The sequence below is a fragment of the Carcharodon carcharias genome, chromosome 6, assembly GCF_017639515.1.
Source record: "Carcharodon carcharias isolate sCarCar2 chromosome 6, sCarCar2.pri, whole genome shotgun sequence".
Taxonomy (NCBI): domain Eukaryota; kingdom Metazoa; phylum Chordata; class Chondrichthyes; order Lamniformes; family Lamnidae; genus Carcharodon; species Carcharodon carcharias.
In genome coordinates, this window is record NC_054472.1 from 70,351,899 (window position 1) to 70,364,483 (window position 12,585).

The following is a 12,585-nucleotide window of genomic DNA, read 5'->3' on the forward strand; positions in this document are numbered from 1 at the left end:
AGCTAGGTCAGGTTGGGGGAGTGTAGTCAGGTTGGGTTGGTGGGATAGTCAGGGGTTGAGCGGTAAGCCGGGGGTGTCAGCTGTACAGTTACCCAGGAATTAGACTAGGAATTTTTTCTCTAAAATTTCTTGGGTAACCATCCAGGTAAGTAAGTCAGAAAGGCCCGAATTCTCCATCTCTAACTCAGGAGTTGGAGACTTTTTCAGAGGATCTGAGGGAACAGGGGAATTTCCCATCAGACTCCCCGGCAATCGCCACGGTATCAGTGCTTTGGGACTTCCAAAGGGTCCCGTAATGCATGTTGTGGACTATGTCCAGTCTCCAATCTGGAGATTGGAAGATGTGGGCTATTGTTCAAAACAAACTAAAATATCAGAAAGTTATGTATTTTATAGTAACACTGAGCTGCCTTTTACAATCCTCATTAAAGTCGTTACTTGAATGCCTCTCTTACAATCATACTTGGAATTAATAATTTTGCCCAGAACTTGGGTCCATTAATTGTAGACAGATTCTGCAATCGGAACGTTTGTAATATGCACAGTTATACAGGATGCATTAATAATTTAGCTAGCCCAACTGATAGAATGGTTTTCTTTATTTTTCACAACATCCATTTGATTATTTTCAAGATTATTTGAAGAAAAACTGTGCATAGTTTAAAACCTTAATTCTAGTAAAATAGAGTGGCTTTGTGTGAAAATGAGGGAAAACAGATTGATTTCAAATATGACTGATGTACTGGTATACACAATGATTGGGATTTTTGATATATACACCTACTGGGATTTTTGTCTGTCCAAATTAAAAACATTTGATTTCTTAGTAGGAAAGTCAGATTGAATTTATGAAGGTATGAAGAACTGTCAATTCTGAAGAATTCTTGTAGATTTTCAGTTAAACTTTTAAATAAAAGCAGTTGTTTATTTACTTCAATATATCAAGCTGGGAGACAGAGAGAGAAAGAGTCCTTACTGAACCTAATGAGTTTTTAATCCTTTCCCAAATTAATTCCATCTTGATAAGTTCTCAAACAGAAAGACTCTGATAAGTGCATTTGTTTGGTTGATACCTAAAGAAAATTCTAGTTAGTGAAAGCTATAAGATAGTGACATCAGCTATCTGTATAGATGGACGCACTTCTCAGAACCCGTCACAAAATGTTGAAATTAATGTTTTCAGATGTATCTTCGAAATGTTCAAGAACTAGGGTTGTGCCCTTTGTTGTCAGGTCCATGCTTTCCTACTCTCTTCACTGATGACCTATGTCAGGAGTCCATCAATGAGTTAAATCCTATACTCCACCCCCCCTTAAGTATTGCTAAATTTGTCATTCCTTATTGCGTTAACCCTATGGTTTCCCATTCACAATAATTCCAGACCAAAGGACCACATCCCCTCCCTGTGCTGCCAAACTCCAGAACCCCACTCCAGTCCTGCTAGTCAATGAGCCATTCCCCCCAGTGCTACCGAAGCACAACATCATCCCTAATCCTGCTCCTTCAGTGTAATGAAACCGCACACCTCAATCCATGCTCATGCTCAATATTGAGAAACTACCATCCAGTTGTTACATCTGGCATACCATCTTACCATGTATCTTCAGCCGAAAAATATGAAGGGATTATATTTCTAAGATACATTGTTAAAGTAATATATATGATGAGCAGTCATTCATGCTTTTCACACAATAGTGCACAGATTTGCAGAATTTGATCATGAAAATTCTGATAACAGTTAGGCCTGCTTGATACTTTGCCTTTCATGGCAAAACATTTCACTTAGGAAACAGTGTACCCTCTAATTCATCAATGGGCTGAGCTAGCAATTCTAGTTACTACATGTAAAGGCTCTTCAATTTAAATTCAAAATTTAAATGAGAATTCTTTCCTTTTGAAATTAATGTAAACAAAACTTGTGCGGGCTGTGAAATGGGTTGCCAGTTCATTGTTGCCCATTTAGTGTTACCACCAAAGATGAATTTCACTTTAATGTGTTCTCTGTTACTTTGCTTAGATATACATCTTATTACTGTGCTGATAATTATGATGATGATCAGTAGGATATTAGTTAAACATTGGGTATGAGTTGGTTTTCACAGTGCTTGCTTTTATCATTGGGTAACTTCAGAAATTCAAACATAGTCAGGGCACTGGATGAGGCAGACACTTTGATTGTGGGACACTTGGAAAACAGCAAGAGCTAGAATGAAATAATAAAACTGAAGTCAACAAGGACGAGACGCACCATGTCATGAAGAGTGACACGCTCAGAAAAACTTTAATTTAATTGCTTTTGTATTCCCAATGTGGGACTCTACCCCCTGCATTTTAATAATTGTCACAAAATAGATGATGCTGCATGTTTCTTGTGTTCTCTGTGGCCTTACCACAAAGGTCTTCAATTTGAAATAAGGTGACAATGAAAGGCAGCATTTATCAGCCTGCAGTAAGCACAGGTTTCCATATTTGACTGGATTTTAAGTAAACTCATGTAGGTCAACAAAAGCTGTTCTTGCAGCTTTTAAGTGATACCTTTATACAAAGCTTTTGATAACATCATTGACATATTAATCATAAGTGCCTCTTCGAAAGGAGCATTATAGCCCTGCTATATAACCATGCTATCTCACTCCCTGTTCTTTCTGTTGCTTTGTATCATGTGAGAACATTTTTTTCTTAGACAGGAGTCTATTAATGTGAAGTGTAGAAAAAAAATCATTTGATTTATTTATGTATCCTGTAGAATATTCAGTCAGAATTTTGACTGCTGTTTCTGTGGCTCAAAACTACTTAAAAAGCATATTATAGTGTCTAGCAAATGTTATGCTCAAGTGACAGGCCTATAAATTAATTGGCACTGCACCCATTTTCTAAGTGCAAATTGGGCACCTAATCATTCAGTCTTGCTTCTTCCGGCTGCACTGCAGTGCCAAAGAACAGATTTGGTTTTCCCTTAGCCCCCCCTCCTTTCTGGTTCCCTGCACACCACCCCCACACTACTTGCCCCACCCCAAGACATTCCTGAAGATAAAATGTGTAGTTCCTGTACAGGAGCAGAAATCTGGGGCAGGATTTTTTGGATATGGTGGGCTGTCTTGCCCCCACAACCTGAAGAGTTGATGGGGAATTCATCCCTGCTGATACCAGTTGCCCCATAGCAAGGGTGTTCATTGGCTAAGGTTAAGACTTCTGCCCCATCAGATTGGCTGGCAACTCTATAATCCTGGCAGCACCAGTTTCTAATGGTGGCCACTGCTGGGACTAAAGTCGCAGTCCCCAATGAAAAGGAGCGAGCTAATGAAGGCCAGTCTTCAGGTAAGTCCAAGGTATAGGTGGGCCCTAGTTGGCAGGCCTTGGAGGGGTGCCTCTGATAGGCACAGGGACCTCCAAAAGAGGTTCTCCACCGACTTGCCTGACATCAGCTCAGCCAGTAAAGGCTGCCAAGGTACTCGCTTAGCATGGTCATCCCTGTTGTGGGTAAAATAGCAGTGTGGATGCGATGAAGCACTTAATTAAGAGCCTCAACATGCCCAAGGATGGGCAGGCCACCTGATGTCTCCACCGTTTCCCACCCCGTAAAACGGGAGACAAGTCCGGGGCAGGTGTGTAGGCAGCGGATAGGCCACAAACTGCATTTTGAGCCACCCACCTCCTGCCTTCAAACATGCCAGCGGGGAACCATAAATTTCCACTCTTGAAGTGGGAGGCCTGTTTAGACAATTCAATTTTTAATCAGATCATATAGTTATGAGTTTGTAAAAGCAACTAACCATGCACCTGTGTTTAATGGATATCGAATGCAGACTTAAAGAATTTAATCCTTTACAAAATTTACATACTGAAGCACTGATAATGCCAGAGTTACACCCATGTTAAAATACACTCTATATTTTGGTGGAATTGGGTGCTGACAGTAAATACTTTGAGCCCTAAAGTGGTGCAGGTCTGCAAATGGCAGGATTATTAGCTAAAACCCCTTCTTCCTAGAAACTTCACTCTTCATGCTAGATTTACATCAGAGTTAACTTAAGGCTGTAGAAAAATCATGCAGGTAGCATACTCCTCTTATAAAAGCTGGGAGGTAGAAGGGACTCAGGGTACAATCTCCCTGCATGAAGGCAGAATCAACATGAAATAAAATTGTGGGAGATGTGTAACAGAAGGCTAATTGGATATCATCTTTTTACCCTATTTCTCAAAGTCAAAATTAGCCCTGTGGGGTACCCCTGGGAAAAGTGCATATCTAAAATAGGAGCTTCAAAGTCATTTTTGGAGACATCTTTAGTTTTGTTTTTAGCAAGCAAAGAATAGTTCTGGAGAAAGGGAGAACAGAGATGATTGAAACAATTGCATTATGTGCTTGCATGCTTTATCAGACAGTAAAAAGAAAAAAAATTGCAATATTAAGGTTGTGGAATGTGACTTATCTTTAATTTTGAGCATATGAAATAATGTTTCTTAAGATATAACCAAGTTATGGAAGATCAACAGTAATTTACCAGTGATATGAGCAGGATATATTTCCAACATTTCATGTATTAGTCTAATGAGCACAAACAGTTATTGCGCACCAACAATTAAGGCATGAAATGGAATTATTAAAATGTCCTGAATTTCTGCTGATGCAGTGAAGGTACAACTTGTAAACTGTGAATTCCTTGTTTAATTTATATAATAACCACAAGATTAAATGGACAAAAACCAAAATACTTGAGATGCCAGAAATATGAAACAAAACCAGAACAGGCTGGAAGCATTCAGTTGGTTAGGCAGCATCTGTGGAGAGACAGATTTTGTTGATTGAAAATAAAGAGAACAGTGCTTTCAATTTGCAGACCTTACAAAACATAATTGATCTGAACAGACTATCTCACCTGATGTATCTATTATAATATGCATTTGGAAATGTTTTGTTCTTCATATCACTGTAAATAAATATATTAGCTGTTTTTGCTTGTAGGGCATTGCTCTGTGTTTAATATCTGCCATTTCAAAGAGAACATGCTAGTGTACCATAAAATTGATTCAGAAAGTAGGTTAGTTGTTAATCCTTGCATGCACACTTTTGCAGAGAATAGATAAGGTACAGTTTCTAGATTGTACGGGATAATATTCATTTGAGATTACTGTTAGGGTACAGAGGTGTCATGGTTATGTTCCTTGACTTGTTATCTAAAGGCAGGGACTCGTAATCCAGGGTATGAGAGTGTATATCTCGCCATGACAGTTTGCATTCAATTTTTTAAAAATATGGAGATAAAAAGCTGGCATCAGTAAATAAAGTGAGCATGAAGTTATTGTATCAACTGGTGTACTGCTTTTCTGTGGAGAAGGAACTTGCTATGATTATTTGGTCTGGCTTGTATGTGACTTGATTCCCATCCTCACTTGATTAACTATGAATGGACTAGCAAGCCATTCAGATGTATCAAACTTAGCAAGTAGGGATGGGCAATAAATTATGGTCTTGCCAGCAAGGTTTACATTCCAAGTATTAATTAAAACAGACAGAGAAGAACTTCTGCTCTATATTGTAAAGATTTTTTATTCAGCAATTACGATTAAACTACTTCTACTTCTAGTTTCAATTTTTAATAAAAATGCTTGTGTGTAATTCATCACTAAATTTAAATAATATTGCATTTGATATTTATGTTTGAAAAAAGAGAATTGTGAGTTATGTAATGTGTTATGAGATGGCAGATGATGTGTGCCATGCGGATCAAATCCATAAGGGAAATGTGATTGTGCTATCACAACAGTTTTGCAATTTGTATTTATTTGGAGATGCATGCACTGAATTCAGAAGTGATAAGTCCACCAAGGCTTTTAGAGGCTTATAAAAGAAACTAAATTAAAATATTTATTAACAAAAGGAAACATTTCAAGCACATACATAGGACTACAAATTACTTCTGTAATAACCCCTAAAACCCCTAATTAACTTGACTCCCAGTTACACCCCCTGTAAGGCAATGGTCCAAAAATAGATTTTAGATTTTAAACTGATCCAGCAAATTAACACAATACTCTGGACATTGGAATTCCAAATGACTTTTCTTCAGTTTCTGTAGACAGAAAGCTTATGCACAAAATCTGGAGGTTTCATTAAGGCTATTCCACATACTTCTGTTGGAACTCACAGTGCCTCCTCTGACATATAGCCTCATATGCCTTTATACATGTCTCTCCCTTTTTAATATGCAAATTCCATTGTTTCTACATGTCTTTGGAACTTTACCTTTCTCATAATATAAATCTTTTCATGTTGCCAATATTCCCATTAATCTCTTTGAAATTCAAATCTCCCATCATCTATCTAAAAAGCAAATTCCTATAAAACCTTACATGGTAAGACCCCAATCATGTTTACCTACTTAGCATTTCAAAGACACTTCTACACCTTACTTCTTTTGATAACTTCAACTTGAGGTCTGCTTGGTTACAAAATGGAATTAAGTCACACACACAGACAGACCCAACTACTTACTCAGTTCTATTGAAGGGTCATGAGGACTAGAAAGGTCAATTCTTCTCCGCCGATAGTGCCAGACCTGCTGAGTTTTTCCAGGTAATTCTGTTTTTGTTTTGGATTTCCAGCATCTGCAGTTTTTTGTTTATATTACTTACTCCCATTAACCTACTTTGCAATAAACCAGAAAAATATTATGAAAATTATTATCCTCTCATGACAAATGAAATCATGGGTTTCTTTGTCTTTGATATTAAAACATCATTGAATGTCCTTTGCCCTTTGTAGAAGTAGTTCATTCCATAAATTAGCTCTTGAAAAAGCCTATTTCTACTCAATTTATAACCCTTACTGAATTTTTGCATGACTTGACTGTAACTTAACTAAATGTTATACTGCATCTGCTAATCAGCTTTATAACATACAGATTCTCCATATAAGTATTCTGTGAAACCATGGATGCCTTTGTGTTCTTTACCCTCTTTATTTCTCCTCTCAGCCTCCAACAACTCCTCTGGGTTGGGCAGGTTATGTTTCATGTAAACACTAGTGATTCACACACAGATTCCTGGGTAGAGCCTTGTTATCAGCCTTGGCTCAGCGTTGCCCACTCACTTCTGAGGCTCCACTGCAGAAACTTGAACACACAATCCAGGCTGAAACTTCAGTGTCATGCTGAGTGACATGCTGCACCTGTCAAAAGTTCTGCCTTTCGGATGTGATGTTAAAATAAGGCCCCGTCTTCCCCTCATGGACATAAAAAAAATTCTATACCACTATATGGAGAGTAGGGAATTCCCCTATCCTTCTGAACAAAAATTATCCATAAACCCAGGTAAAAAGGTGTGGGAAGGAAGAGGTTTCCTTGTTAGGCCAGCTCCTTCTGGCCCACCGGGAGCTTCAGCAAAATGCAAACAAAACAGCTTACATCCGCCTTTTCTACCCCAGTGCAGATTTTTGTCAGCTTTTGCTGGTGAGTTTGGTACCATACAGATCTCCCAATCCTGAAAGTTAAAATAGGATTGCAGCACCAATAATTTCATCCACTTGCAACTTTCTCCACTTTAATTAGGCACCCTCCAGCCTGGATCAAGCAATGTCCATACTGTTGGAATACCAGCAGTTAAAATACATGGGCAGAAATAAGGCACGAATCTACCCCAGTCCCACCTCTTCCCATTTTAACTACCCCCCCCCACCACCACCACCATTCACAACTTGTGGGCTGGGTTAAAATCAGAGCTATTGTCAGAAACTTTTATTGACATTTTTTTTAGTATAGTTGGTTCTGAGTGATGTGGGAACAGAAACAGAACACAAGAAATATCCGCAGGACAACATGCATGGAAAAAATATGAGTTGAAGTTCAGAACTAAGATCCACAGATATCTGTTGGTAAGAGTATCAAGGAATATGGAATAAAGGTGGGTAAATGGAACCAAGGTTAAAATAGAAATCAGTCATGATGCAATGTTCTATCCAGTTCCTTTGTTCTTAAGTTTCAGATGTAAAACCTTGCATAACACTCGACAATCTTACAGATGAATGGCATTTAAAATGGAGCAGATGGGGGATAAGCATCTGCACACAAATATCATACACATAGGAAAAGATGTGGAATGACTAGTAAAATGCTATGATGGGATCAGGAAATGGTTAAACAACAAAAGGGAAATGTCAACAAAATGCAAGGAGACACTTAGCTATTTTTTCCATCCTCCTTCTACCGAATGATTACGCTTTCGCACAGGCTTTTTCTGTTGAAATGCTATTTATCTGTTAAAACTCCCAGTTCTGAGGAAAGATGCAATTCCTTCAGTGTCAGTTGCGTTGTGCTTTCTTGACAAATGCTGCCTGACTTGCTGAGTAATTTCTAGTAATTTCTGTTTGTTTCAGTTTTCCAGCACATGTAATGTTTTGCTTTTTGTTTTTATTGAGTGATGTAGACAGCCCTTTGTCACCTTGTGCATTATGTCCAATTGCACAAATCCATATAAGTGTAACTTAGAATCTTATTGTACATGCTTATCCTTGTGTATTCAAACTGCCTGTATAGAGGTCTCCACTTGTTAGCTAATTTAATAGTTTAATTAATCTTGTGACTTCCATTCCAAATTAGAGTATTCTTCCAAATGTATGTAATTGGGATTGACATAAAACTACATCCATCTAGCCTGTTTTCTTCCTTCAATGTCCCTAATTTGTAATGTTTTAAAAATGGCCTTTTAGCATATTGTTCTGTTCCTGCTAAAAAACTACTGGTGAATTTGATGGGAGTGACTGCACAGAAGGGGAGGATTTTGGCAATGAACCAGTGCTCTTTCTGTGTAATGAAGTTAATCTAGGGTTATCTTGCCCTAAAATTGCAAAATACAATTTTTATGAAAAATAGTCACAATATCATAATCTTAGTCAGAAATATAAAGATAAAACGAGTGTGGTAGATCCTGCATATGTACATTTTCAGAAGATGCTAGGTAAGGTGCCGTGAAAATAGATGCATGTTAAAAGAAATGTAGCCCCATGGATAGATAGATTGCAAGAGGATAAAAAGTAGAATAGAGTGTAAATGTGATTTTTTTTTTGATTGATTGGATGTAAGTGATGTGTCCAGGAGCCTAGACTGGAACCTTTTTCATTTTACGTTTCAATGTATCATTTGGCTGCAGGCACAAGAGAAATGACATCAAAGCTTGCTGAATATATCAAGTTGGAAGCATGGCAAAAATGCAAGAGATTGCAGGAGAACATAAACAGTTTGCAACAGTGAACAGATTAGCAGCAGATGCAATTCATTGGAGAGAAATGAGAAATAGTACATTTTGGGAAAGGAGCACTGAAAAAAAAATCCTTTAATAATAAGGGGTGTATTTCCATTGGTGGGGGTTCATTTTAACCATCGTCAATTTGGTGGAAGAACTGCAGAAACCATGGAAACATCTTACACCCCTGTTCCAGGCTTTCAACATCTCTTTTGCTGATGTTATAGTGAAAAAAAAGAAAAACCCCAGCAGAAATCTCCCTCCCACCCCCATATGCTCAATAGAGTGGAAGAATAGAGGGATCTGGGCTTGCAGGTACAGGCACTAAACTGTCGACTCAAATAGCTAAAGGCAGACTGAAATGAAAGTATGTTGATGGTATCCAATTTTTGAACATTAGATTATTCATATATCTTCAGGAGCAAGTGTGGATGAGGCACAGGGAGCGTATTAATGATGTGAAATTTAAAGGGAAAGGAACAATTCAAGGCAAGTGTTGGAACAGAGAAATAAAAATTCTGAAAACCTTTGGAGAGTTGCAGCAGGCATCTCAACCCATTAACAATTTTGCTAAAGCAGAAAGGAGAAAAGACAATAAAAAATAATAAGTAAAATGAAGAAAAAGAAAACCACAGTTCAATCATAAGTGACAGAGAACCTCTAGACCTAACTCTTGTGCAATGGCCATTGAAATAGGGATGCTACTGCATGAAGTAAGAGTGAGGTGAGTAGACCTCGTTCAGTTTAGAGCGTTATTCCCATAGGTCTTGGTGTTTGTCTTGTCACCGTGGTAGCACTCTTGCCTTTGAATTAGAAGGTCATGAGTTCAAGTTACACTCCAGAGACCTGAACATGCAATCTAAGGGCTGGGATTTTCCGGCACCATTGGGGGCGGGACCCACCGCGGTTGAGGCGGCGTCCGTGCCAGAAGTCCATTGACTTGCAGCGGGACTGGAAGATCCTGGCGGGTGCAGAAAACCCCACCTGTAAATTGACTAAAATCGGTGATCACATTCAAGTGTAATTAATTGGTTGTGTAACACTTTGGGGATCTCCTAACTACATCAAAGGAGCTATATAAATGCAAGTTCTTTGTTTATGTTTGATATAAGACAGGTTTTGTTATATAAGGGAATTGTGTGTAATTGCAGTCATTTTTGTTTCTATTGTTGAATTGCAATTATTTCAGGATGTTTCAGTCTGTTTGGTCATGATAGTTGCACTGTTAGTAATTTGGTACACTTGCTGCATGCACTGAAAAAATAGCCTGGAATTTCCTTGATTCCATTTGAGAGAAAATTATGCTATCATTCAAGTATTGGTGACAGGAACATAAGACTGAATTTTCTGGGGTGTTCATTTGTCTATGCTGGAATATAAAAATCAGAGTCGAACAATTACACTCGGGGTGCTGCTGCTTATTCTACCTCCAATGGCAGCCTTGAGGCACTATTCTTGATTGGAATCCTCTTCTGGAAGTGAAAGTGCTAACGCCCTTCCCATCTTCAAAAGCTTTTTCAAAATGTATGTCTTCTCTGATGTCTCTAGTCACTTCTGTAAATTTTCCTTTACACTTCACTTGGTATCTGGCACTCAACCTGGAAAGCATCATGCGATAGTTTACGTGACAGCCACTACAAGCAGAAAAACTTGTCATGGAAATTTTGTTTTGTTTTACTTGACATACTTTTAATAGAACACTAAATGTTATTTTATGTATATGATGGTATTATACACAGAAAAGTTGTATTGATTTCTCTCAAGTTTATTTTCTAAACTCTATCTGATCTTCTAACTTTCAGACTTAGCAATTTAAAATGTTACATAATATTTAAAAGGCAAACTGAGCTTAACCTTTTTGTTTTCTATAGAAAGGTAATTACACTTTGCACCTGTTTTGAGCTTGCCTGTTATCCCAGATCAATATAATTTATAAACTTTTTTTTATTTCAGGGTATTCTGATCCAGAAAATTTCTCGTGGAAGAAGTATTTGGAGGAGATGGGTGCTACTTCTGCTCCAGCTCGTGCTTTCAAAGTGGTATGTCATTGTTCTTCCAGCTGACCACTCCAGATTTTGTGGGATAGTATTGAATAACAAGTTATATAGCCTTTATGGAATACTGTAAGTGGTTTTAAATAATCACAAGGTAATTAAAACTAAAAGTACGTAAACGATGAAAATTTTCTGATTGGAAAAGTTTTGCTAACAAGATTGAAAAAAATTAAGACAAATTCTTTTATTATTCTTGCTTTTGAGACTTATAAGTTTATCCATTGTGTCATTTGCTTTCTAACTTCTACCTATGTATAATTTATGTATATATGACGTGTGTGTGTGTTTATATGTGTAAGGGGATGTAAGGGGAGGCAGTGGTTTACTGGCAGTATCACTGGATAGTAATACAGAGGCCCAGGCTAATACTCTGGGGACATTGTTTCAAATCCCACCATGGCAGCTGGTGGATTAGTAGTTAACTTCAACTAATACATCTTGAATATAAAGCTAATCTCAGTAATAGTGATCATGACAACTATCGTTGATTGTCATAAAAACCCATCTGGTTCACTGATGTCTTTAGGGAAGGAAATCTGCCATCCTTACCTGGTCTGGCCTACATGTGACTCCAGACCCACAGCAATGTGGTTGACTTATAGCTGCCCTCTGCAGCGGCCTAGCAAGCCACTCAGTTCCAGAGCAATTGAGGAGGGGCAACAAATGCAGGCCTTGCCAGTAATGTGCTCATCCCATGAATAATGGAAAGAACATGTACATCACCCACAACAATTACACTGCCTCATGGAGTAGCACAATATAGGGCTACAAGCAATGAGAATGTTTTGTTAATTGTACCTAAAAATGTTCTCAATGTTCTTGTGGTAGGTAGAACATTTTGAAATGCCTTGTAACTAAGATAACAGCTAAACATCTATTAAGAGCCTCACATTTCTTGTAAACAACACAGCTTATTCCTCTGTTTGTTTCTGCATTTGCCTGTGGGTTAATCCGTAGCGATGAATAAAGATGTCCCAGAGGTAATCCTGGAGATATTTTAAGTAATCTGCATCAAAATGCATAATGCTTCAAGTTTTTGAGATTGCCTTAGAGAATACAAGATAATTATAAAGAGCAGAGACAACCTTAGTTCATTTGTCAAGGAAAAACAACTTGCAGTACTCTTCATGTCATCTTACTGCATTTTAATTAATTCTAAGTTTTTGGCCTCTGCTCATCGACCTTGAAGACCATTTTATGTATTTCTCACTGTTTGGATGACAATGTTCTTCCTGACATATGATCTAAGTTGTTCCCCTCATCGTTTTTAGCTGGTGTTCCTTTCTCTAGTAAC

The 12,585-nt window shown here is 38.0% G+C and overlaps 1 protein-coding gene across 3 annotated transcripts in view; it reads left to right on the forward strand.

Moving 5' to 3' along the window:
* The window catches only part of LOC121278880 (lethal(3)malignant brain tumor-like protein 4), a 385,309-nt gene that overhangs the window by 136,729 nt on the left and 235,995 nt on the right, over nucleotides 1–12,585 (forward strand). For all 3 annotated transcript variants that reach the window (XM_041189341.1, XM_041189342.1, XM_041189343.1), the window contains one exon: nucleotides 11,191–11,276. In XM_041189341.1, the coding sequence (XP_041045275.1) occupies nucleotides 11,191–11,276 (86 nt within the window). The remainder of the gene's footprint in view (nucleotides 1–11,190; nucleotides 11,277–12,585) is intronic.